Raw genomic sequence first — 27,660 nt, 5'->3', positions numbered from 1 at the left:
CCTCGCGTTATTTTGATGCTGTTGTTGTTGCCTATGCCCACTTGACCAACAGAAGCATTAAATCAAGTCCATGAACTCATCCAAAAAGCTCCCAAAGCTATTGCAGCAGGGTAGGAGAGCAGGTGGCTCTTTTGGCAGCCAATACACGATACGATGTGGCCAGAAGCAGACTGGTTCACATTGCACTTAGGGCAGGGTGGATAGACTTTAAGGCCCGCAGAGTGACGTTGGGATCGAGTGTGTCTGCTTCTAAATCTGACAAGCGCCGTTCGGACACGCCTATTGCTTGCCCTGATCAGAGCAAGACCAGGCCGGTCTCCCCCATACCAATCATGCACAGGAGCTTTTTCCATACAGGAACCAATATCTTGCCTAGTCCGGGTTGCTATTTCTGAGTAACCATTGATTACTCAGATTATTGATTAGATTACTCAGATTGATTGATTACTATCATTATTTTGATATAACTATTGTTAGCTCATCTTGTGCCTCAACTGAAAAAGTAAAAAGATAAGATGCAACAACATGATTTATGAATCGCTTTTCTAAATATATTAAAAATCTTACTGATACAAAATAGATATTTTTACTTAAAAAAAATAGTCTCTAAAACTCTAAAATGAATATTTTTTCCGACTTAGGGTCAAAATATCATGAAATTTTGAAGGGTACCTTTAAAAGTCTCTTCTAATCAATGTAAGGATTGATTTATTTTTAATGATGTCATCTGGGAGTTAGTCGGGGATTTTTTTTTTGATCGACGTGTTATGTTTGAATTTATGCAATAAATATTAAAAAAAAGTTAGAAATATTAATTAAAAAAAAGTCATTGTTTTATAATCCTCATCATTTTCCAGAAAGACTAAGCAAAACAATAGAAGGAAATACGAATATTACGTAGGCACTAATTTTAGACTAATTAACATAAAGTTTTATCTTCCTGTTCTGAGTTGTCAAATTTCATCAAAGATTTGAGGGAGAGATTAAATGAGAGTTATAAAAACGATGTTGCTTCACTCTGACGTATGACTTCATTGCATTGTCAACTTTTATATTTTATTATTTTTTTCATTCACGAAATTCGAAGTATCTTTGAATAACTTCGTTTCTACATTTGGGTAAATTTGTTTTTGTCAGAAATAAGGATTTTGAAGTTGGAAATTTTCAATAAAAATACTTATTAAAAATGAAAACTTATTGCTTTTTAATCCTCCTCACTTTTAGAAAGGCTAAACAAAACAATAAAAGGAAATATGAATATTAGGCATTAATACAGACATTAATTTTAGACCTTAATATTATTATAGACATAATAATTAACATAGACATTAATTTTAGACTGACTTTACATTAAGTAAAAAAAAATCACCTGCTCTAACTTCTCGAATTTCATCTAAAATTTGAACCAGATGCTAAATGAGAGTTAAAAAAACGATGTTGCTTCACTCTGACGTATGACTTCACATTGCAATATCAACTTTTACATTTTATTAATTTTTTCATGCATAAAAGTCGAGATATTTTTGTTTCGTCGACATTTAAGTAAGTTTGTTTTGTTCGAAATTGAAGTAGAGATCAATAAAGGTTTTTCAAATTTCTCTTCGAAAGTTAATAAGGATAAATACATACTTTGTAAAACTGTATCAAATTCCCACAAATCTTAATTATATAATGCGAAGAATTCATTTTCCACTTTTTTTAATGGTATTTTGCTGTAGAATGGTAACTTTTTGTTTAAAAAAAAGTATTCAAAACAACAACAAAAAAACGAGTAAATGGAAATCAAACAATTCAATTTTAATATAAAATATCAAGAGATAACCCTTTGACGTAGAATTTTTATTAAACATATTTTCTATACTTTTATCATTAATCTATATTAATTTTGGACAAAATAAGTAAAAAATATTATGTTATGAAATGAAGAGGTATAGTAATTTAATTTATTTGTGTTAAGTTTTTTTAAAAAAAAATTTATGTTTAACTTATCTTCCAATATTAACACTGTATATGCTGTTATAGATTTTGTATTAAAATTATATACTATAGTAAGATTGCATACTAATGATATGCTATGTTGCATACAAAAAGAAATTAAAACCCGAAAAAACTCAATTAAATCCAAAATGAAAACAATGAAATTCAAGAAAACCAACTTGGGTTGGTTTTTTTTTAAAAAAAAAAACGGGTTTTTTCAGCCCTCATAAACACCCACACACGATGATAAGCGAACAATGAATGAGTGATTTAATGAATGAGTGAATCAGCAAATAAATGAAATCAACAAACCTATAAATCAGTGAATAAATTTCTGCATCTATGATTCAGCAGAACAGTGGATGAGGAGGTTAACATACCATTGAACTATCTATGAATGAAAGGAATAAATATTTTGATAAACTGTGTTATTATGCTAATTATTCAATTCTTTGCTGATTCCTTGAATTAATCATTCATTGATTCGCTGATTGCTTCCTTGATTAAATTATTCGTTTTATCCCACACTTTAAACTCCATTTCATTTCTAATTTGTTTATTTTAATACACCATTATTCAATATTTAACTATTTTGTTATGCATGCACACTGTGAAAAATTCCGGATCAAATAGCTGTATGAAGTACCGGTACTTTGGGTGCATCATCCGTAAAATCCATTTTACCATAAAATACTATAAATTTTTCTGTAATATTCATTTAAACAGAGTGATTCAATGGTTTTTACGGTAGTTATTACTTCAAAAATGGCGGTATATTAGATTTTTTTTGTTGAGAAACATGTTCCACCAAAAATGGATTTTATAGAAAATAGTGCCTGCATACTGAGTGCCTGCACTTTTTACTATAATTTGCTCCGGAATTTTTTACTGTATAACCAGAGCAGGTTTTCACTAAAAGTTGCTGTAAGTTTCCGTAATAAAATTTCAATTCGGTTAAAATGTAATGCGTATTCTTACTATGTGAAAAAAGAAGGCGAAATAGATTCTCGAAGACTTGAACATTTAATTAGGCGTAAAAACAAAAATCAACTAGAACGAATTATATTCTAACGAATTCAATGTGCAGTACGGCACAGTACACAATTAACTTCGCGTTAATTAACATTGGAACTTACGAGGAGAAACTCAGCTCAACTTTAACACACCATTTTGCTTATAAGCAATTAGCTGACGCTGACGTTATATGTCACATGTGTAGGTATCTGTGATCATCTTCTTCGTGAAGTGCTAGCACCCAATTGACAAGTAAGAGGCCTGATTGCTAGTTTTACTGATTTCATTAAACTCTGTCCCGCAGTGGACTGATCGTTAAGACACGGCTCCCAGCAGATCACGGAAGTCAAGCATCACTGACTGCGGTCAGTGTGCGGGTGGGTGACCACTTGGATCAGTCTGCGTAGGGACCGAGGGTGTGCGGTATTGGTCCTCGTTAAACTGTTCTACCGTAAAGTGCTCGACTTCGCGTGCAGGTCGTTGGGCTACCGAAGCGGGGGTGCCATCACCTCTGCAGAGGATCAAAATTGTGATGGCATGTCTTCGGATCATCCTCAGGGATGTTTCCCAGACCATCGCCAATAGCCCCTTGTGCAGCTCTAGTGCGACGTAAATGAACAAATCAAATCAAATCATTAAAGTCTACATAGTTAGTTCTGAATATATTCAACAAAATTTGGAAATTCTTTTAAATTTTAAGCATTGTATGAAGAATAAAGACAATGTATTTATCTCAATACTGAGAATCATGAATTGAAGAAGCAAAATAAATTTTAAGACCTGAATGTGTATTTGAAAACATAACTCATATTTATTTAGACACGTGTTTCTCTAAAAATATTATCATACTTTTTTGTGGCAAATGATTTTTACTTTACTAGATTTCGTTGATTGTTTTTTTTTTTTTTTTAGCTTAATGAGTGACAAAAATTTTTAAATCTAAGTATAACAAATTCCGTTAAACCTATTATGATCGCATTGTAGAGTTGTAAACTTTATATTTATACCATAATTGCTTATTTTAAAAGATTATAATTGTACCCCCTCAAATCCTGCTAGCTGCCTCACCGTGGCGAGGGGGTGCCACTGGGCGGAATGGGCGAAGTACGTCGGGAGCTTAGCTCCTGGTAGGGCCACCCTAGGCGTGAAGACCATTCCATTATGCCCAGCTAATGCTAGCAGGTGAAACTATGGAGCTAAATCAGTCTTCTACCTTTGGTGCTCCAGGTCACTTTCGGCCAACAGAAGCTGTAACACTTTCCCCTGTACCATGAGTCTAGCTCACTGCATCGATTTTAAGATCGACGAGGTTTTTTCAAAACCTCATCTGTTTTTAGACTTTCTGGACATTTTTGGACTTATGGAATTGGTCTAATTAGGATGGACCTCTTGGGGATTAGAAACAACAACAACAAAAAGACCATAACTGTTTATTTTAAAATTTGTAGACGCCCGGTGGCTGAGTGGTAACGCTTCACGCACCATGGGGTCCTGGGTTCGATCCTCGATAAATGAGTACCAAGCATGCTTGGGAACTAAACACTGGGGGTTCCGTATTCAGCTGACCACCTGACCGGAACATCTGCTCCTGCATCCCTGAGCCCAAGCTCAAGGTAACTGAGATGGGCACAGTAGGCCTTGGCCCTCTGTGGGCTGTCGCGCCACTGAGTTTAGTTTTTTCTTAGAAATTTATAACAGTTATTGGAATTTAAATTTGGTTTTATCCAACAGAAAATGATATTCCCTATCCCAACTTCTGAATAGTAGCTGGGCGGAAATTTTCAGGCTACTATTTATAAAGCTCTCATTCAGTTCCACCAGAATAACTGCATTGGTTCAATCTTCCAGAATAACTGCATGTCCTTTTTTCCATCAGCAAATAGAAAACAAACCTTCTCTTAGAAAAATGCTGAAGAACTTGACAAAGCAATCTAGATCATCCGCAAATCTAAATTTGAAACAGGAAGCAAGCAACATTTCTAAAACGTTTTTTCATCAATGCTTTCCTTATCAACGAACTTCCAACATTATTTTGGTGAACTGGGATCTCTTGATTTCATAATCGCATAATACATATTACGAATGTATAATACGGTAAAATATTATTTTTTTTGTCTTTTTACAAATATTTTTTCAAATTGTTTTCGATATTTTTTCTTTAAAAAAAAAGAGATTCTACTGAGAGATCTACATTCTATATTGTCCCCTGCATAAGAAGGGATATCAAACATTTTTTTTTTCAAATTTAATGAACCGCAATAAAGAAGGAACGGAAACATGCAACATTGAAAAAATCTCCAGAGCAACTGAACGTGTTGTTCTACTTCTGCAGCCATACGTCTCAAATAATAACGCCCCTTATAAGTCGTTGTCATTCGAGAATCGTTCCTTCGAAATGACCTTGTCTACAAATTGTCGAAGAAAATAACAATGTCGATGAAACAACCTGTCGACGAAAGAATCTGTCGACGAAATGACCCTGTCGATGAAATGACCCTGTCGATGAAATGACCCTGTCGACGAAATAGCCTATCTACCAAATGATCCAGTTGATGCAATGATATGTCGATGAAGTGATTGTCGTTGAAATGAATTCGATCCGATTAAGTTTAAATAAGGACATTTCGATGATTCCAAGATTGGATGAAATTCATAAGTTATGCATAAAATTATAGTTCCTACCGTATAAGTACACCTATATTTGTCAAAATAAAGTTAATCTGTTGTGATTTTCAGTTTAGAAACCTTGTTATTTGTTCACTTTTTAATATTCAATAGTAAGTCTAAACTTTTGACCTGTACTATATGGGTCATTCTCGCGAAAACTGTCATTTTTTAGTTCATGAAATCCCAAAAAAGTAAAGTGAATAAAAAGCTCTGAAACTTTTTATATTAATGGAAATATGTAATGGCATTATAAAGAAAGTAATATACTTAATAAATTATACTTAATACTTAAATTAATTAATTAATTTCGCTATTTAAAAGGTGGGGGAATGACATTTTATTTTAATACATGTTTTTCTCTAAGTTACAGCTACTTCAAGTTTGAAAATGATAACATGCTAAGTATATATAATATTTATTGTAATTTAGTTTTATATATTTAATAGTTTTTACAGGTTTGGGAAATAAAATTGACTGGCACGATTGAACAAAAAAAAATTAATAATATTTTTCATCTTGAATCATTCCCTCACTTCAGCATCATTCCCTCACTTTATACACTAGTGAGGGAATGACAAATTTAATAAAATTTAAAAATAACAGTTAGGCCTAATTAATTTCTGAAATCAATCACATACAATTATATTGATGCAAGAAAGCAACACATAATTATCCACTTTCTCGATGAAGTTGTATTTTATTTTACTCTAAAAAACGACATGAGGGAATGACAAATGTAAAAACTTTTACCTGGTTTGATTCATTCAAATTTATTCCACAGCAAAGTTTCTTTAAGTTGAAGATGGATACATACTGCAATTTTGTTCTATGATGCCAGTTGTTAATTGCAAGAATTTTTATTAAAATATTTTTATTCTAAGAAGATTGCAAGTGATAAAAACATTGTTGTGAGGGAATGATGCGAAACACTAGGGACAAAGTTTAAAATAGTGCTGTGTTAATATTTTTATCAGAAATTAAATTTAAAATTGATTTTCTGAATTATATATTTCAATATTCTGAAATAAAAAACACGAATTTGTAAATTTTTTTTAACCTCAGAAACAATTTTTTTCTTTTTCTAAATCAATAGTGGGGACAAGTGAGGGAATGACATATTGGTATATTTTAATTACCTAAAATAAATAAAAAATAAAAATTTATAATTTCATTTTTATTCTTTTATTAACCTGCATTCTGAAGGACACTTTCCCTAAAAAAATTTTCCCGTAAGTTGTAAAACAAACATAAAATGTACTGGGGACATGAAAGTGACTGTTTTTGTGAGAATGACCCATACATGTAAACATTCTGCTTTATTTACATAAATGAGTAAAGTGCTTTATTACACAGTAGAGGGAAATTTCAGGTACGATTTTATAAAAATTGGAAGAAAAAAAAAGAGTTCCAAGTTTGTTTTTTTTTCTTTTTTTTAAATAAGAAAGGAAAAATAACACAAATAAAACAGTAATTTATTATGAATATTATATAACAGATCCATTATTACTTGGTATCATTCCTTCTTGGAAAAAAAATATGTTATGAAATCAGAAGTTTTGTTGCGATTATTTTGAGATGAGTATCGAACATCATCCTAGTATCATTGACAGGATGTTAGACACACCGGGAAGAAATGTGCTCTTTAATCTATCAAATAGATTTAAAAACTTAGAATTCGGTCGTCTTTTTGGTGACTTTGTAGTGGGTTTTGTGGTATATGTTGGTGACTCTGATGCAAATTTTTCATTGTTAGAGTATATTGGTCTTGGTTTTGTCGTATATGGTGTTGACTCCGACTCAGGTGAAGATATTTCAAAGGATGGAAAGGTTTCCTCAAAATTTGTAATCCAACCATCTTCTGGCGTTGGAATGATTGGAAGATAAGCAAGACTTGCAACACCACAGATGTTTCCATCTCTCTTTATTTTGATATAGCCATTGGCAGCCCATCTTTTCCCCCAACTAAAACAGTGAAAAATTAAATTTCAACAAAATTACTTTAAAATCTAAATATTTAAATATTCTAATGTTCTAAATATTTTAATATTCTAATGTTCTAAATATTTTAATATTCTAATGCTCTAAATATTTTAATATTCTAATGTTCAAAGTATTTTAATATTCTAATGTTCTAAATATTTTAATATTCTAATGTTCTAAATATTTTAATATTCTAATGTTCTAAATATTTTAATATTCTAATGTTCCAAAATATATATTTAAAAGAAATCGAATAATAATAAAATGACGAGTTTATCGCCTATAGCGTTCTAAAATTTGAACACTGGATGAAAGGGGCATATTTAACTCCAGATCCTGAAATTCGTTCAAACATTTCAGTTAGATCACTCTTGAGAAATGTTTTAAAATGGAATTTTCTCATTGGCTTAGAATTTCGCCCTTCAGGTAAAGTAAACTGCAGACGAAATTTTTTTTCAAATATTTTAATGAAAGAATCAGTGATGGTTTATATCTTATAGCCCTCATTAATAAGGAAGCTGTCTTCGCACGTTGTTTAATATCTAATTATCTTTTATTTGTGATGTCAGATGAACTGAAAGACTAATATGAACCTGGGTATATAAACGGCACTAAATTAGTATTTCTAAAATATATGTGCTCATTTTATTTATAGTTATACATTAAAAAGATGACTTTGTAAAACTAAATAACTAAAATCAATAGTTTTTTTTAAATAAATTATAAAATCGTAAAACAAAATGAATGGGTAAATAGTGCTAATTGTATTTAGAAGAAGCGTACAAATTTGTCAATCTACAAGTAACATCAATGATGCTTGATTAATTTCGGTAATAAGTACTTCTTGAACTAAAAAATAATCTTGAAAAAAATATGAAGCAAAATTAATTTAAAAAAGGTGAAAGTAATATAGAAGAAGCGAAAAAAATCTCCGTACTATTATTGACACCGATAATATTTATTAATTTGGTAAAAGTAAGCTATGTACTGTAAAGCAAGGTTAATGTAGAAAATTTATTTATTCGTTTAGAGGGACAGTAAAAAATCTCTATATAAACTATTACTTGCCACTGTGATGCTTTATTATTTTTTGTAAGAGTTTCAAGTTAAAGGGAAGAAATGAACTATGTACTTAAAAGCAAAATTAATGTATAAATGGTATTAATTCATCTGAGAGAAGAGCATTAAATCACAAAAATATGATTGACACCAATTATGTTTAACTAATTTTCGAAATAGATGCTAAATCAAATAAGAAAATAAAATTTATACTAGAGAGCAATATTAATAAAGAAATTGCTCTAATTCGTGTTGAAAAAACGTTGAAAACCGCTATACTATTTATTGACGCTAATGAAGTTTTATTAGTTCTAGTAATATGACCTACTGATATTACGGTAATTGGTGTAGTTTTGATTAGGGTACAAGTATACAAATAAGGGACGGCTTATTAAAATTGCATCAAAACTGTACAGTTTTAGTATAAATACTGGGAAAAGAGTTTTTTTTTACTGTTCCTCGAAAGGAATACGTGTCGGACAAAATTACTTGATTTTAGTAAATACATTAAGTTCAATATATTAAAAGCAATTAAAAATAATACTTCCAATGGAAAAACACGCTAAGCAGCATAAAATCAGAAAGGAATTGAAACAAAAGAAACAATGAAATATGAAAAAAATGAATAAATATGACAACCGAAACTGACGTCTTCAGGGGGTACCAGCTCCGGAAGTCATAAAGGCAAAACCTTTTCTATCGAGAGAGCAAGACAAAAGTCTTAAATTGCTCTCTCTCTCTCTGTACCCTGAAGGTTTTGCAAAAGTCCAAGACGACAATACAATACAAAATATAAAATACATGAAGCAAATACAGAAGAATAAAAACAAGACAAATATATAAGAAAAGTGCGCACAAAAGCTAAAAGCTAAGAGCAAAGTCTGAGAGACTCAAGTCTGTTTTAATAAAGAGAGTAAAAGCTTTTATCCCTAGAATTTTACACATGTTCTTATAGAACTCTTTTTCATGTTATAGTATTAAATTAGATACTTTTTGAATAATCAAAACCCATAATGTCTGCACAATTGGCGCATTTGTGCTTCATTCTAAACAAAAATTGAAAGCCTTTTTTTCCAATTTTTTGAAAGGTATTTCAATGTAAAATGATGTTTTTCTGCTTAATGCTTATTATGAAAAAAACTGCGATTAAGTTAAAATCAAAAACATAAATTTATATCTAAGATAACAAGGGTTAACTGGGTTGCACAAAGACAGTTTTTTAAAATATTTCCATATTATATTTCCATTAAGCGCTTTATTTATTATCTGTCTTACCTATTTTTGATTAGCCAATAACCAACACCATTTTCAGTTCCATAACCAACTAGAAGTCCAGTGTGAGTAAGGGGCCCATATAATTCGCTACAATATGGATCATCATAAACACCAACACCCCTAAAAGAATAAAATAAAAATCATAATCCAGTTAGATTAAAAAATCATAATTTCCGCCTAGGTAAGTAATTATACAAGTTATTTGCTTATAAGCAAAATCAGGGAAATCTATGAATTACCATGTAAAAATTTTAAAAAGATCTTTACATGGAAATTGAAATGGGAAATCTGTTGAAATTGCTTTAGGATATATTTTTGATGTTGCTTAGAAGGTAGAACAACTATCAAGGTTTTGTGTTTTTCCATCTTTGCGGCATTTGTATTTTTTCCACTCTTTTCTTTTAAGAAATGAAAATGAAATTAAAAACGCAGAAGAATTCGTCCATTCTAGTTCTGTCCTTGATAGCAGTGAAGGTGTAGAGGCGGATATTAAAAACAAAGCCATCCGTGCAAGAACATCTTTTAGAAACCTGGAATGGAGAAGTCAACGAAGCATTTAAGACTCAGCCAAAATAAGTATCTATAAAACAATGGTCATAGCAATTTTATTATATGGCTCTGAAACATGGTGCCTTTGAAAGTCAGGCATTCAAAATCTTGAGGATTAAAAAAAACTGCTTTCAAAAACTTTTCAAAATATTTTGGCTTGTTGAAATTGGAAGCAAAATAATATTAGAAAAAGCAAACCTAACTACAATAGAACAGGTAATCAATAAAAAAAGGCCGAAATAAACGGGACACATATTGAGAGTGCCAAGAGAAAAATTAGCGAATGTTTTTGTTTCTTGGGACCCTGACGGTAAAGAGAAAAGAAGAAGAGTAAAAAGGACTTGGCCGCGACAAATGAAAGTGGATTTTAAAATAGAAAAATTTTAAGTATTAGAGGTTTCCGGATCCCAAGCCAAAGCCTGGTGGCCAGATCCAAGTCACCGGACTCTGTCTAGTAACTACTCGCTCTCATTTTTAGAGATTTTCCTCTAGGCTGTAGTTCGCAATAATAATGCAAACTTTAATTTATTTTAACTGTTGCTTGAACAAAAAGACAGGAAAAGAATATTTATTTATTTATTTATTTAAGAAAACTTTAAACCGAAGAGCGAGTCGTTAAATGCCCCTGGTTTGGAAAATCGCGTTTGAGAATTCAACGGAGAAGTAGACTAAATGTTTGCGCCAAATTGTGGCAATCGAGAGTCAAGGCCTACCAGTAAGGTTGTGACGTCATCCACGAAAGTGCTAAGGAACGCGTTAATCAGATTTGTAATTTTTTTTGCTTTAGCTTTATTATTGGCAATAAAAAACTGCTAAGTTGTAAATTTTTAATTTTTTACTATTATGAAATTTAATTATTTAATGATTTATTATTTAACTATTATTAAATGCAAGTAATATTATTTGTTATGAAATAATATTATTTACATTACATAACAGAAAATGATTTTATAAGAAAAGTTTTCCTTTCACTTTCAAATCATGATTCATCAAAACTATTTTTAATATCAAAAGAATGAGCCTCATTCAAATGTGTCACTTCTTAGTTTTTAAAATCTAATGAAATATTGGATTTAATCTTGTATTCGAAAATAAGAAATGATGCATTTAAAATGGGATTACGTGACTAAGATTAAATAACACGTCGTTAGTTAATATCTAAAATAATATATTATATTATATTAGAAAAGAGACAAATAAAGAATTATTGGCATATTCATTAAATTGCCCTATTGAAGCAGGTTCTAAAAAATTCTTTTAGAACCAAATGAAAAATATTTAAATTCCAAGTGAAAATAATCTAAACGTAAACGCAATTATTTCAAATTAATGTCGCAGATAATTTAAGACTGTGGCAAAATAATTTTACAAAGTATTTTAAATCTGAATATTGTAAAACTTTATAATAATATTTATTATTTTCGAAAACTATTGGGAGCACAAATTAGTTCGGTCCGTTTTTAAAAGATGGCTCTGGCTGTTATGAATGTTTCATAGTGACAGCTGGTTTCGGTGGTTTCAGAGAGGTTAGACATCTGTCAATAATATTCAGTTCATATCGCTTTGAGTTTCATGCAAAAGCCCTGTTTTTTACTTTGTTGTATATGTCAAATTTTGTGGTAACCAAGGAGCATTTGCGGGAGGTTTTATGTTTCTGCTTTAATTGGAGAAAAAAAGTGCAGTTGAAGCGCATCGAATACTAGTAGAAGTTTATGGTGACAATGTTCTAATTGATAAATCATGTAGGGAATGGTTTCGACGTTTCCAGAACGATGAATGCTAAGTGAAGAATGGTGAATGGTGTTGTATACTATGAGCTGCTACAATCTGACGATTCCATTACGGGCGATCGGTATAAGCTACAACTGATTCGTTTGAACAGTGCATTACGAGAAAAATGGCCGGAGTACGAGAAAAGACATAACAAAGTTATTCTTCTGCCTGATAACGGTCTGCCTGATGCCGCAAAAGTCGTAAAAAATTATTTAAAAACGCTCAAGTGGAATATTTTACCGCACCCGCCATATTCGCTGGACATAGCTCCTTCTGATTACTGGTTGTTCCGACCGATGCAGTACAATTTGGCAAGTCACCGGTTCACTTCTTTTGCAGAAATCGAAAATTGGCTCCTAACTTAGATTCAAAAGACGAGACATTTTTTCTGGATGGAATTAGAAAATTGCCACAGAGGAGGGGAAAAGTAGTAGCCAGTGATAGACAATACTTTGATTAATCTGTTCATTCATTTTGTTCTGTAATAAATGCATTTTTGAGCACAAAAAAACGGACCGAACTAATTTGTACTCCCAATAATTAAGCTTTTGCTTTAATTTTTTCAGTCTTCAACCAGTATCAAATGTTAATTCGCAACAAAACACATCATTTGTCTCCTTCCGCAATCAAACAGGTTTAAATGTTTCATTTAACTGCCTCTCTCAACTGCGAATTGTAGTATTTCGTAAGTTTTTGTTTTCTAAAATATCAATTTGCAGCAAATAATACGTAAATTTTTTAATTTTCAACTTTGATAAAGATTAAAACAATTATATCATGGGCGTTATTTATGAAATACCCTGCATATATAAGTACAAGAAAAAAATCTTATAAAAGAAAATCTGGAATTCTTCCGAATCTAAAAAATGCAAATGGTTAATGCTCGATGATAAAGAGGTCAAAGTACCCTCAGAACAATTATTATTTTTCAAATAAAATTAAAACAATCATTTTTTCAGTTGCAAGACGTGCACATTTAAATAAAAAGACAAATAATTTCCAGGTGGCTCAGATTTGGCTCAAGTTTTGTCAATATGGCTCAGATTTCTTTGAAAATTCAAAAAATAGCTAAAGAATTCTCCAATTTTAAATTTTTAAAGCTGCAAGTTTCTAACACTAACTCGGATGTTAACTTGATAAATGTCGCGTTTAAGTTAATGTATCAATTTCTGTATGAGCTATTTTTTAGGGGGGGGGGGCTTTGCGAACTGAAACTTTCGGGCCATTTTTATAACAGCCTTTTCACAACTATATAGCATGTTTAAAATTTAGATAATAACAGATGTAAAGAATAGCATAACAAACGAAGTTGCTCAATGTCAGATATCTGTTAAGAACTACTGTCTTTCAAATGATATCCAAATAGCGTGTTACAACAGAGGATAGAGCGTTCCAGTGAAGTGACTGGGCTTAAATCCCAGTGATGGCTGGTCGAAACGAATCCTGCTTGCATTGACCACAGTGCTGACGCAAAATATCCTCAGACGGATCATGGGTCCTCTTTCCATCAGGCTAATTGTGGGAGGTTTTCCTCTTCATGTAACGCAAATTCTGGTTAGTTCCATCAAAAAATCCTCCACGAAGGCAAAATTTCTCCTAATACTTGATCCAGGAGTTCCCTTGTCTTCTAATTACAAGCCTACGGAGTTGAGCATGAGAAGTCGTAAAGCCAAAATTAGATCGGCTGTGCAACGACGGTTATAAAATAAGATAAAATAAAATAAAATGGCATGACGAGCCTAAGTAATAGCATTTTGTAATTAAACAAACCAATGAATTCACTTTGGAAGTGAACATAATTGTGTAAAACTGGAGGGCTTTATCAGCCCCTGCTGATCACTTGCTATGCCCCCTAATTGCTACGCAATTATTTTTTATTAGCTACATACTTAATTGTTTTATCGTATTTTATGTGGAATTTTTTACAGTGTTGACATAAAACAGTTGAAATTATTTACTTACATGAGTACTAAAAAAAATATTTTTTGCTTGTGCTTCCCACGTCCAAACATTTCCCTTAGGATTCTATTAAAGTTCCTGGTTTCTTAGAACAGGTCGACGTTACAAAACGTCAGCTTGAAGCGAGTGCTAACCCCTGATTGGTCATTTTGTGAGTTAGACAGCACACGTCATCGAACGCTCAGCTTGAACGACGACTGACGTCCGAATCAACTGCATTTGGATTACAACGTAACGTTAACGACCGAAGCAATGGCGGACAACATCCAACAGACCATTGAAATCAGCCAAGAATTTGATTTTAACATTAAACATAGCTTCTTCTTCCTCTTCCTCTTCATTTAGCTTAGCTATAATGTGTTTTTTCTTGGACAAAGTCATTATTTGTTCTCTAAAGTACTGTTCGTCAGTAACAAAATCAATACAAATTAAAAATAAATATTTGTTTACGTTATTAGCGCATGCGCAAAGTTAGATAATGTCTGAGTTGGACCAATTGCTCACTCCAACAAAACAGTATTTTGTTGGCATTAGCGGTACGTCAACTTCCCGCTGACGCCCAGAAAAGGCGCTTGTCTTAAAGAAACCAGGTCTAAAGAACTATAAGTGAACATAAATAATTTTGCTGAGTAACAATTTTTAAAATAACATTCAAAATTAAAGGCATGTTGTTAGAACATATTTGGTGAGTTTTACAACTGTCATTTAATATTTCCGATTGCCAAACAGGTTGATACTTATACAATTTTGCCCACGTCATCACACTGTGCGTGAAGCTGATCGTTCAGCTCTAAATCATTTTTCAAATCGCTTTAGCAGTAATTTATTCCAACATGTTGATGTAATGCACTGTCAGCAAAAATAAAAACGTATCACTCTTACAATTTTTGAACGGTTGGTTGAATTTTCATTCAGTAAAATGCTTTGTAATATCTCAAAATAGAAAATCTATCAAAATATTATAACAGTTACCTGTAACCGTGGCTGAATATGCTTATTTGGACTTCGAAAAAAAAGCACTTTTTCTGTAGAAACATACCTTTTTTTTCATCAAATATGGATTTATCATCCTCAAAAAAAGATTAAAAAAAAGCTGGCTTTTATAGTTTAACCCCTATAACGGTTCAAAAATTTGATCCTCTAATGTTACTTTAATGTGTCACGTATCTTTTGATATCTTTAGAATGATTGATTAAACTACAACGAAGATATGTAATATGATTGGGAATTTTAATAATTTTAATAATTTTTGTTAGATAAAAAAAATTTAAACTGTAAGGTATAAAAAATTTTATTTATTCAGAATTTTCATATTTTTTCTAGTCTAAATCTGAATTTTCATACCGTTTTATTCGATTTTATAGCCGTCATTGAACAATCGATCCAATTTTGGATTTGTGACTACTGGTGTTCAACCCCGTAGTCTTGTAATTTTGAACCCTATCCGGAAGATAAAGGAACTCCTGGATCAAATAATGGGAGGAATTTTTGATGGAACTAACCAGCATTGCGTTACATGGAGAGGAAAACCACGAAAACCTCCCATGCTTAGCCTACCGGCAAGAGAACTCTAACCCATGATTTTTCTGTCACTGAGGATATTTTACATCAGCAATGTGGTCGGTGCGAGCCGGGTGCGGAATTCTTATCGACCAGCCATCGCTGGGTTTCGAAGCCGGTTTACTTCAGTGAAAGGCGAAAGCTCTATCATACCATTTGATCAATAAAATTGCTTAAAAACTAATTTTAAAAAAATAATTATGAAATAGTTTTGAAATTACATCCTATTTTGAAATTACATGCCCAAAGTACAGTACGTCATATTAAACGTCATATGAGTTAACCAAAAAGTGAAATAATTAATCCTTTCCTTAATGATTTAAAAATGTGAATTTAAGAAGCGTCCATATTTTATAAATTTTGTAGTTAGAAAACTGGTAGATAGTCATATATTTTTTTTTCTTTCCTTCTTTAAATTATATGTTTTAGTTTTTAGAATGTACTTCTAAACGCCTTCATTAATAATAAAACAATACATTCATTAAAAAAAAAAAATTCTCTCCCCAATAGAGCTACTGCCTTTAAATTTTTGAGGATTACGCTTTCAGAACCTGCTTCAGGTAAAACTGTTCAAAGGTGGGATCATTGTATTTTTCACTAAAACATGGTTGTTATTTCGCAAACAACCATTTTATTTTAGTGTTTTAGAATAAATGCTAATAAAATATTGAAGAAAGTTCTGAAACGAAGCTAATTTCTTTTTATTTTTCTACGTAGCTGCTGACTGTCACTTTTGTTATTGAATATGATTTGAAAGGACTTTAAACTTCGGGATATATAGATTAATAAGACATATAACTAATCTGATAATTATATATTCATGTTTATAAATGATGACAAAAATGAATCAATTTCTGTCATATAGATAGTATTTAGTTACGCAAATACTAAAGAAAAACATCTTCTATGTGAATGTGCTAACATTGGAGACTATATGCTTTCTTTGTATGAAAAAGTTATTAACTACAATATTCAATCGTTTATAAATACTTTTAATAATTTCAAACGTAAGTGAAATGAGCCACGATGGCTCAGGGGATAGAACGTTCACCTTCCAATGAGGTGAACCGGGTTCGAATCCCGGCGATGGCTGCTCGATGCGAATTCCACATCAGTCTTGCACAGATCACAGTGCTGGCGTGAAATATCCTCAGTGCTAGACGGATCATGGGTTTAAGTCCCTATGCCGTCTTGCTAAGCATGGGAGGTTCTCGTGGTCTTAATCTCCATGTAACGCAAATGCTGGTTAGTTCCATCAAAAAGTCCTCCACGAAGGCAAAATTTCTCCCAATACTTGATCCATGAGTTCTCTTGTCTTTTGGATTGGGTTCAAAATTACAAGGCTACGGGGTTGAACATTAATGGTCGTAAACCAAAAAATTTTGTCGGCTGTTCAACGACGGTCATGAAATAAAATAAAAACGTAAACGAAAGGCTGGTATTGCTGAAAAAATCATTGAAAGTACAATGTAAAGAGTATTCACGCAAATATCATTTTATCATCTTAGTGCGCATGGTCAACTTATGAAGTTTTAGATCTGTTAAGAATTTAGCATTTTTAATATTAAAAATATAATTCTTACTCCACTATTTTTATAAGAAAGCAATTTAAAAATTTATTTAGAAAACGTTAGCATATCAGATATCATATTTTGTATTATTAATGTTTTAAATTTAAAATTACCACCTTTCGAGAGGATAATGCGGGGTTTAAATTTCCGTTTGTAGAACTTTAAAATAATAATCTCAAAATGAATACAGAAAAGCCACCCATAAAAACTAAAGTCACATTAATAAAATCTTTGAAGAAATTCTTGCTTCGAAAATGAGAGAAGTTAGCATTGACGATATTTTTTATTCAAATTATGTAACTGAACTCTTTATAAGGCCGTGGTAAGTATACTTATCACCAATTTCAAAAATCCATGATAAACTATTTAAACATTTTTAATTTGGATTTGCTTAGGACTTTAGCTCTGATGAAGTATGAAGTCCGCATGCCTGTTTTGGAAAACATATGATAAGTTTAAATAAGCATGATTTTTTTGCGGTTTGTAGTTTTAATAAAATTTATTAATAAAAAAAAGTCAGTAAATCCCTTATCTTTCTATAACACCTAATGGACCGTGATAAACATACTTATCAAAAAAATGGCGTTAAAATTTAAATCAATTTTATCTAATAAGCTGAATGAGTTTTCGTTTCTCATGCCAATTTTAATTCAAAAAATGTTTTTATTTACTTTTACTAGAAATAAATTGCCTATTGAAAGATTAAAACAATAATAAGATGAATTCCAATTATATTTCGTGCATTGGCACACACAATAATAATACAAGAACAATAAATACAAGAATAATAAATAGTAATAGATTTAATAAGGAAGATGCTCCCATTATAAAAGTCGTTTCATGTTTACATTTAAACTAGAAGAATATTAGTTTCTGTTTTAAATTAATAGCGATGAATGTGCACACGATTTCTTATGTGTATAAAAATTTATGGTAATGGTTAATAAAGTTCATGGTTAACCCATTGGTTAAAGGTTAGTGGGTTAATGCTTAATTAAAGTTTAGGGTTATGGTTTTAATATTTTATGGTAAATACAAATGATTTGCTCAACGCAGATAAATGTGAATAATAAATCATGCTAATATCACTAATAACTTTCCGTTAAAAATACCGTCTGTGATAAAAAGATGACTAAGCAGTAACGAGTCAGTAAAAAATCGGGAAAATAAAACTTTCTATATGCAATAATTATCTATTAAAGCTCTGTTTTGTTTTCTTTGCAATGGTGCAAAAAGTGATAAATAAAAGGAATGATAGTATATTGATGTGTATATAATAAGTAATTCTTTATTATGTAAGCTTTCACTTAATCTGTATAACTTAATAACAACATCATTCGAATTCAAAGCTTTGCAGTATTTACCTGTCTCTGTCCGCACATATTACATAATTTTGAGCTCTTTATTTAATATGATAAAAACCATGATGTTTTCATATTTTTTAATACTACGGACGCAGGAGCAACCCCTGTTAGGGTTAATTTCTGTCTTTAAAAGCATGCTAGTTTCAAGGCAAAGAGTAAACTGTGCAAACATCAATTTTTATTTTTTAATTCCTACGTTTTAAACGATTGGGAAGAAAAAAATTCTTTCGGTAACGGAATGTTTTGTTAATTGCAAGGTAAAATCGCTCCGTCCATTTGAATTAGAACAGCCAAGAAAGGAAGCAGTAAAATACTTTTCTCCTAGTTTTTCTTTATGGAAAGAAATCTTAATACATCTTTTTATTTATAATTTCATGCCAACTTTACTGGATTTAGCCAGTTTCTCCTGGTCTACTGGTTTAATAAAAATTCTCCTTGCTTTTATTCATGTTGAATTATTCCCAGAAATTAAATGAGTTTCCTAAAAAAATCCCTGTTGGAATAGAATTTTTACACAATTTATTGCTTACACAATTTATTGCTTGCTTGAATATTTAAATAAGTATTACTAATACATAATGCATTACTAATACTAACACTTAATGCAATAAGAATTACTAATATATATAATGCATAGAGCCTCATTTATAGTAATCATTTTAAAGTTTTTTTTTATTTTTTACTCTAACATTTTTAGTTTATTTTTATTCAGAACTCCCTTTTTAAATAAAATGAGTTAACACAATAAAAACATTTTAAATTCAAGTCCATTTAGTGTCAATCATAAATGGGAAATATTGCAGACCATTTGTAGTTATCAGTGTAAAAAATTTTATACTTTGACGTCAATAAAAATCCGTAAAATTCTTTCTACGTGAAATATTTAGTATATTATGCAACATTTAACATAAAATTTATGTTATTTCGTTAAAACTACTGGTTGGTAGCGGTGTAAATTTTTGTTTTTATCTGGGGTCAGATTTAAAATTGATAATTGATAACTTACGGTTAATTGATAACTCGTCGGTTAATCGTACGGTTAATTGATTACTTTACACAATGAACAGCCTAAAAATATTACCACTACTTTTTATTAATTTTAATTTTCTGTGATCAATATACTTATCCGCTTGTGTTCACAAGTTTAGGCAATGAATTACCAGCACGATTCCCAAGTGTTGCTTCACAAAAATCTATTTCTACCAATGCCAATTCTTAGAGACATTCCATTTTTATGTCCAGTGTTCATACGAAGTGTTCATTTGTCTTTGTAGGCCCCCGCCAAGATAGTTAGCATTTTATGAAGAAAAAAATTTATATGTTATTTTTGAACTCTGAATGGAATGGAATGGAAGCTGAAAAAGTTCGTTTTTCAATCAAAACAAGCATTCGTCACGGTTACAGATAACTTTTGTACACAATTTGAAAGATTTCTTTAAGATATTGCCATAACACTTAACAGAATGAAAATCCGTCCAACCGTTTAAGAGTTATAAGGGCAATCTGTTTTTATTTTTGCTGACTGTACAGTGCGCGAAATAAAAAACAGACCACCCTGAACTTATGATCTAATGATCGGACCTTTACGTTCTAGGATTCATTCTTATTGGCTCGAGGGGGGTGACTTCAAATATGCTAACTAATAAGTGAAGACGATATTTAAGTTATAAAATCAGACAAAAAAAAACACACTTTCTCTTAATAAACATACCTTTTTTTCAACGGATACGTATTTCTGACCCCAGAAATATAGGGGGTAGCCGCAATCTGGGAAATATGGTCTCAATAGTTAGGTCAGGAGAACGCTCCAAAATTTGGAATCCTTAATGTCAGTTTTACTTTTTGCACGTTTCGCTATATCTCGAGAACTTTTTCAGCGAATTGAAAACTTTTTGAGCACAATTATAAATTTCGTTTATCCAAAAATAATGCCACGAAAAAAAATAACTTTTAGAAAATATTTATTATTTTATATTATATTTTTAATATTAGTCAAAAACATTTTGAATTGTAAGGTATACAATTGTTTGCACCAGTTTGAGGAATATAATTTTACATGACAAAATATAAAAATTGAGGGAAATCTGTCGAATAGCTCCTGAGAAATTGAATTTTAAATATCTGACACTTTTGAATCCATCCTGAAGTTGTTTTGCTATTTATTTTATTACACAGATATATATATATATATATATATATATATATATATATATATATATATATATATATATATATATATATATATATATATATATATATATATATATATATATATATATATATATATATATATATATATATATATATATATATATCCATAGCTGCTACGACTACGATATGGGTTAAAAATATGGGATGGTAGCAGAGTACAAGAATAATAAATAGGTAATAGATTAAAGTTATTACCAGGTTACACTTTTTACTTTCAGTCACAATATTGCTTTTCTACAACTATTAGAAATAATTGCAGTTAAGAAACGTTTCGTTTTTGTACAATGGCTTAGGTATTTTACTTACTCAAAGTATTGAAAGGATGGTTGAGATGCATGAATAGTTACAGCCACTGGACCCATCGTATCAACCATTAGTTTCAGAACCTTTTGATTGTCTCTTGGGAGCACCATATAACCATCTATAGGTGAGACTAATTTTTTTCTCTTCTTACACCTTCTCGTCTAGAAAATTAACAAGCGTTCTGAAATATTTTCATGTGTAATGTAAGCTCATTAAATCATAATTTCAAATATGATCTTAAAATGAAGGTTTCTATTAGCCTCAAATAAGAAAAAAATTGTGGAAAAAATATTTTGAACTCTAATTTTGAGTATTTGAACATAATTTTCGGTGGAATTTTAATTTTTAAGAACAAAAAATTTCATGAAAATCTCAATGCTTGATGAAGTTTCCCAAAATTTTTTTAGTTCAGTAAACGTGCATTTGATGGTTTAATCTGTATCTTTTCAGTTTTTTTTTCTTTTCAAAAACACATAACTGAAATATAGTAGAACTGCGATTATTTCATCCGAATTTGTATATTGAGAGATTAACATTACGCTCATTATCCAATTATTTCGATTTCCTGATGTAAGTCTGGACCCAATTACTTTGAATAATCGAGGTTTTATTGTAATTCAAATATTTATATTTGAAATTGTTTGTCATTCAGTTTTCGTTAATTCAGTTTATTTTCTTTACCATCTGTCTAATTTGTAATGTAAAGAGAAACAATTCTTAACTAGTGAGAAATATTAGAGTTAACATGAAACATTATTAACTTAGTTCGTTGTCGCTCACCAATACCTATTAATCACAACGTTTCTAATTATTATATTGAATTTCAAGACTTTAAGTCACAACTTTCGTCAGAAATTTCTAATCATTAGGGGGACCGGAAAGTATTGTCATTTAGATACATTTGATATTTGTTATCAAGATTTTATTTTTAATCAATAATGTATTCACCTTCTTTAGCAACAACCTTTTAATGCCGGATCGAAAGTGAATCGAAATGGAATTAAAAAAATAAATTGGTTTTCAAGATTAACGAGTATTTAATACGCCAAAATGGCATTACTTTCCGAACCCCATAATACTTCATTGTAAATATAATACCCTTTTAGAGTAAGGATAATCTTCGTCCAATGCAACGCCACCATTCTTCATCACCCAATGTAAAGTGTTATTTATGTAACCTCCAAGGCAACCGAAATTTCCACGAGTGTCCCATTCCTCTTCTATAAATAAAAATAAAAATATACATATATATATATATCATTTTAGCAATCATCAATGCGTCACTGTTATTGTACAGAAATGATTGACTCAACGGAACTATGCACTATGTGACCGAGAAAAACAATAGAATAGGTGGTAGGAGCAGTGACCGAGAAAAACAATAGAATGGATGATAGGAGGAGTGACCGAGAAAAACAATAGAATAGGTGGTAGGAGGAGTGACCGAGAAAAACTCTAGAAAAGGTGATAGGAGGAGTGACCGAGAAAAACAATAGAATAGGTGGTAGGAGGAGTGACCGAAAAAACTCTAGAAAAGGTGAAAGGAGGAGTGACCGAGAAAAACAATAGAATAGGTCGTAAGAGGAGTGACCGAGAAAAACTCTAGAAAAGGTGAAAGGAGGAGTGACCGAGAAAAACTATAGAATAGGTGGCAGGAGGCGTGACCGAGAAAAACTGTAGAATATGTAGTAGGAGGAGTGACCGAGAAAAACTATAGAATAGGTGATAGGAGGAGTGACCGAGAAAAACAATAAAATAGGTGGTTGGAGGAGTGACCGAGAAAAACTATAGAATAGGTGATAGGAGGAGTGACCGAGAAAATCAATAAAATAGGTGGTAGGAGGAGTGACCGAGACAAAGTATAGAATAGGTGGTAGGAGGAGTGACAGGGAAAAACAATAGAACTGAGGTAGGAGAAGGAAGGAGTAAGGCACGTGAAATGCACAAATGTCTCAGACTGCAGTCGCTTATCATTTTCACAACTTTCATTCAATGTGTGAACATCATTGTTGTACAACATAAACGGTGTCACAGAGTTGAGACATTACATGACACCATGGATATCGTCAGTTAACGCATGGTATCGGTGTACGGAATCAAAGCATTCTAAAGCCGTACAAATCACCGCTGGCTGGCAAAATTCAGCAAATAAAGTAGAAACCACAGTCAAACTGAGATTTAGAAAGTTAGTCAGGTTCAACTGTAGCAAGTAGGCTCATAATATTCAACAAGATGCAGAAGGAAACTGGACATGCTCGTTGCCATGCTTGTATATGCATGACATGCAGTTGGAATGACATGCAGTTGTCTGTCGGTGATGCGTTAACACTCCCATAGAACGTTTGACCAAAGTTATCCAGGAACTCCCAGCTAATTGGCCGAAATACACTGACTTGGTTAGAAAGTATATTAGAATGATGTACTTATTTTCTTCTTTTTTTGTTATATGTATTTTGGCTTGGGCAAGGATTAATCTCACTCATTTCTATATTGCCAAAATTATTTAAAGTAAAGAAAAATTTATTCATCTTTAAAAAAAAGCTATTGAAATTTATACCGTAAGTTCCAGTTAACTTTAAAACTTAATTTAACTTGTCTTCAAAAGAGTCTTTTCAAAAAAGTTTCTTTTTCATTAAAAACAAAAACTTTTAGAATTTTTGTTTATCTGACATCAGCTGAGACTGCCATTATTATCATAAATTTAGGAAAAAATCACAAAAAATGATTATATGATAACTTATTATATGATACAATGATTATTTGATAACTTAAAAGGTTACGCAAAGAATTGAATGGAATTGACACATATTATAGTGCACATAATAACGTATAAAATAGAGTAAAAAGTATGAACTAGACTAGACAATTACAGAAAGTAGCGTGTTTATTAATTGAATAAATCAGATGTGTCTATTTGGAATAAAGAGGGTGCCTTCAATATGGAGTATAATCACTTCTAGCAGCAACACAAATCATACAGCGATGTACAATGCTTTCCAGTTTGTGGTTTACCAGTTTCCGTTGGAAGTGCGAGCCATTGTTCCTGCAAAGCTGTTGTAAGCGAGGCAAGGGTTTGAGGAGGAGGATTGAGAGCAAATACACATCTTCCTAAGACAACTTAAATATTCTTGATAGGAGTCATTTTGAGCTGGCTACTCCATCCGCTGAATTGTTTGCTGCTGAAGATAATCATTCTCGATGCGAGCTCTGTACAGTATTTCCTTATGGTCCTGTAGCACGAGATCTTCCCCTATTGCACGAGCATAAGGACGCTCATAAACATCAAGGATGTCATCTCTAAACACGTGTTCCAAGTGGAAAAACATGCAGGTCTATTCGTTCCCACCCCACACTCAGACACTGCCTGCTTGGTAGACATCTCTTTCACGGATGTTTAATGGATTATATCGGGTTCCAGGTTTTCCCCAAATCAAACACCTACTGTCACTGTGGAGGATAAACCTAGATTCATCTGAAAATTTGTGAAGAGAACAGCCCGCCTTTTCTCCGCCGTCCAGTGGACATGTTGCTGTGCCCACCTTGAACGTTTTATGTTATGGCGTGACGAGAGTGGCACACAAATAGCTGGTCTTCAAGGGAACAAACTAAGCTCGTGAAGCCTTCTGCACTCTCTATGCGTTCACACCAATCCATCGTTAGTTGCATTACGAGAGTGTCTGACCTGACTCGGATATGACATTCTATCCCTTTGATAAATATCGGTCATCTGCACTCATCGAATTATTGGTCATCTTTGGCTGAACCTTCCGTCTCCCGAACCTGTGGTTAGAAATTGTTGCTAGCGCTTATGAAACACATAAGGACGCACATTTAACCATTTGACAATTCCTATCACAATTTGTCCTGCGTCTAGTCTTCGAATAGATCTCCATCGAAGTTCTTTGGACAAAGGATACCTGCAGGTCATTGTTACAAATTGGTGACCTCAAATTTCTAATTTTAAAAGCATATTAAGATTCGCCGGGATTGCGATCAAATGTACAATTTTATGCTTAGTCCTTTTGACGTCATTCCCCTGCAGTGCCACTAATTTACATATTTCAGTTTTACTTAGCAACTCTTATTGGACAACACATCCGAATTATATTGGAATTGCATTATTTTTGGAAGAGTTACCGCTATTTTTGTAATTTTTCTTGATTCATGATAACCAGTGTATGAATTTATTCATTGATTAGTACTATATAATTAATACTTTTAAAATTAAATACAGAAAGTATAAAAATTGATTACTTCTTTTTGAACAATCAACTACCATTTGCACACTAAGTTCTTCTAGTTTCCCTTTTCTAAGTGCATAGCCTGCTTCTATAGCGTTGAGAGCTGAAAATGCGTAACATGATCCACATGATCCCTAAAAATATAAATAATTCAATTAAAAAAATGCATTTACTCATTTTATTATATAAAATTATTTGGATGAAAAACACATTTTTGTCCAAAATTTTAGGAAATATCGGGGGAAACGACAGTTCGAAATCCAATAAGAATATTAAACACATAATTTGATACCATGAAGTTCGTGGCCGTGAAAAACCGTAGTGAGTAATTTAAATAGTCTTTCACACATTTACCTGTATTTCTCAAATTTAGAATAAATTTTTATAATTCTTACAAAACATTTTCACATTTGGCTGCGCTAATTAATATTTATGCTGAAAAACACCAATTGCTATCGAAATCTGACGAATTACTTGCGCAGAGATCGGTTTCTGTGTTTTCCCAGGAAAAAAAAGCAGAGGAATAGGAAAACAATCATTAGAAACGCCTTCCCATTTTATCAGGAAATCGATCAGGTTTAGGGTCGGATAGCCTGGTGTGTAGGGCAATGGGCTCAAGTTCAAGCGGTCGTGAATTCGATCCCCGCCGGCCGAAGACTCCCGGTGTAGTAAAGGGCAACTGATGCACGTTACATTTGTCGAGCCGCAAAGTCCTCTGTGTTCCCAAAACAAATCATACCTCTGAGGGAACTGATCCAAGAATTCCCTTGTCTTCTGGATTGGGTTCAAAATTACGAGGCTACGGAGTTGAACATTAGTAGTCGTAAACCCGAAAATTGGGTCGGCTGTTCAACATCGGTTATAAAATAAAATAGCCTAAGTAAAAGCATTTTTGATACTTAAAAAAACCAATGAATTCGCTTTAGACGCAAACATAATTATGCAAAACTAGAGGGCTTCATCAGCCAGTGCCGATCACTTGCTATACCCCCCTAATTACTACGCAATTGATATTTTCATTCATACCTTCCTATTCGTTTCAGTCAATGACTTTAATATTAGTTTGCGAGCCCTAAATTGTGCACTCTATACTCACTCACATATTTTAAAAAGGTTCTAAAATATATATTTTAGGAAGTCAGGGAAAGAATACGCTGTCCTCTACAGATTACCTAAATCATATGTTGTTATTGACGTATGCCATTAAGGCAGAGGGGGTGAAATTGTTCTTGTTTTCCAGTGGCGCCATCTATGGCCAAGAATTCGACTTCTGCCACACTCATACGTCACACACCTGCTTATAGGGTGGACCCATTCATACATCCATTCCTTCATCCACAGATCGTAATTTTGACCTGAATCAAAGATTTATCAATCTCTCCAATTCAGTACCCCCAGAGGTATTGATTTGTTATGGGAACATGGAGGACTTGAAACTCGACAGATTTAACGTGCATCAGTCACCTGTTACATAAATCATATAGCTTCTATATTAGATTTTTCAGAAAACTTTGATCTTCTTACCTGGTATCGAACAGGCGATATAATACCAAAGTCCCTCCAATCAAAATCTCCCCAGTCTTTTAGTCTAACAGAATTGTTTTGGTAATCATTTACGTCGACTTCAATAGCTTCCTCCGTTATTTCATCTCCGTCTGTAGTAATTTTTATTACTTCTTTATATAAATCATCGATTTCTCCATTGCCTCGATTTACATACTTAAATAAGGAATGGCTGTCATCTGAATTATAACTATGTAAATCTGGTATTCTCAGCATTTGATGGGCACCCTGTTCTTCTTCAGTCTGTAAAAAAAAAGCAGAGCAAATTATTTATGAATGTAATTGGGTAAAAATATTAAGAAATCTAAATCTAAAAATCACGTTTTTCTTTATTTTTAAATTTTACACCTACTGTCCCTAGGTAAATTATTAGAGGCACTTTAAGATTCTATGTAAAATTTTAATTATCAGTTGATATTATACAGCTGTATAGTTTTTTCGCTGCTGAAACCAGTTTACACTTGCTTATGTTCGTGCATCAATTGGTTAACATTGTAATGTAACATGCTAAAAATAAATCTAATAGAAGTATATAAAAAAAATTACTGAATAAAAGACCATTACATGCACGTTCAAATATAAAAGTATTGGATA

At 32.0% G+C, this 27,660-nt stretch overlaps 1 protein-coding gene across 2 annotated transcripts in view; it reads right to left on the bottom strand.

The window, feature by feature from the left end:
- Positions 1 to 7,111: 7,111 nt before the first annotated feature.
- Positions 7,112 to 27,660, bottom strand: part of LOC107454668 (cathepsin S) — a 52,408-nt gene continuing 31,859 nt past the window's right edge. For both annotated transcript variants that reach the window (XM_087153364.1, XM_087153365.1), the window contains 6 exons: positions 27,028 to 27,309; positions 25,517 to 25,637; positions 22,361 to 22,482; positions 21,266 to 21,423; positions 9,973 to 10,092; positions 7,112 to 7,620 (listed from right to left, as the gene is read on the bottom strand). In XM_087153364.1, the coding sequence (XP_087009490.1) occupies positions 7,248 to 7,620; positions 9,973 to 10,092; positions 21,266 to 21,423; positions 22,361 to 22,482; positions 25,517 to 25,637; positions 27,028 to 27,309 (1,176 nt within the window). In that variant the 3' untranslated portion in view covers positions 7,112 to 7,247. The remainder of the gene's footprint in view (positions 7,621 to 9,972; positions 10,093 to 21,265; positions 21,424 to 22,360; positions 22,483 to 25,516; positions 25,638 to 27,027; positions 27,310 to 27,660) is intronic.

This window comes from Parasteatoda tepidariorum, chromosome 10 (assembly GCF_982258835.1).
Source record: "Parasteatoda tepidariorum strain Cologne lab strain chromosome 10, Ptep-v5.0, whole genome shotgun sequence".
In the NCBI taxonomy this organism is placed as follows: domain Eukaryota; kingdom Metazoa; phylum Arthropoda; class Arachnida; order Araneae; family Theridiidae; genus Parasteatoda; species Parasteatoda tepidariorum.
Note: the sequence above shows the minus strand (reverse complement) of the source record. Positions and strands in the feature narration are given on the sequence as shown.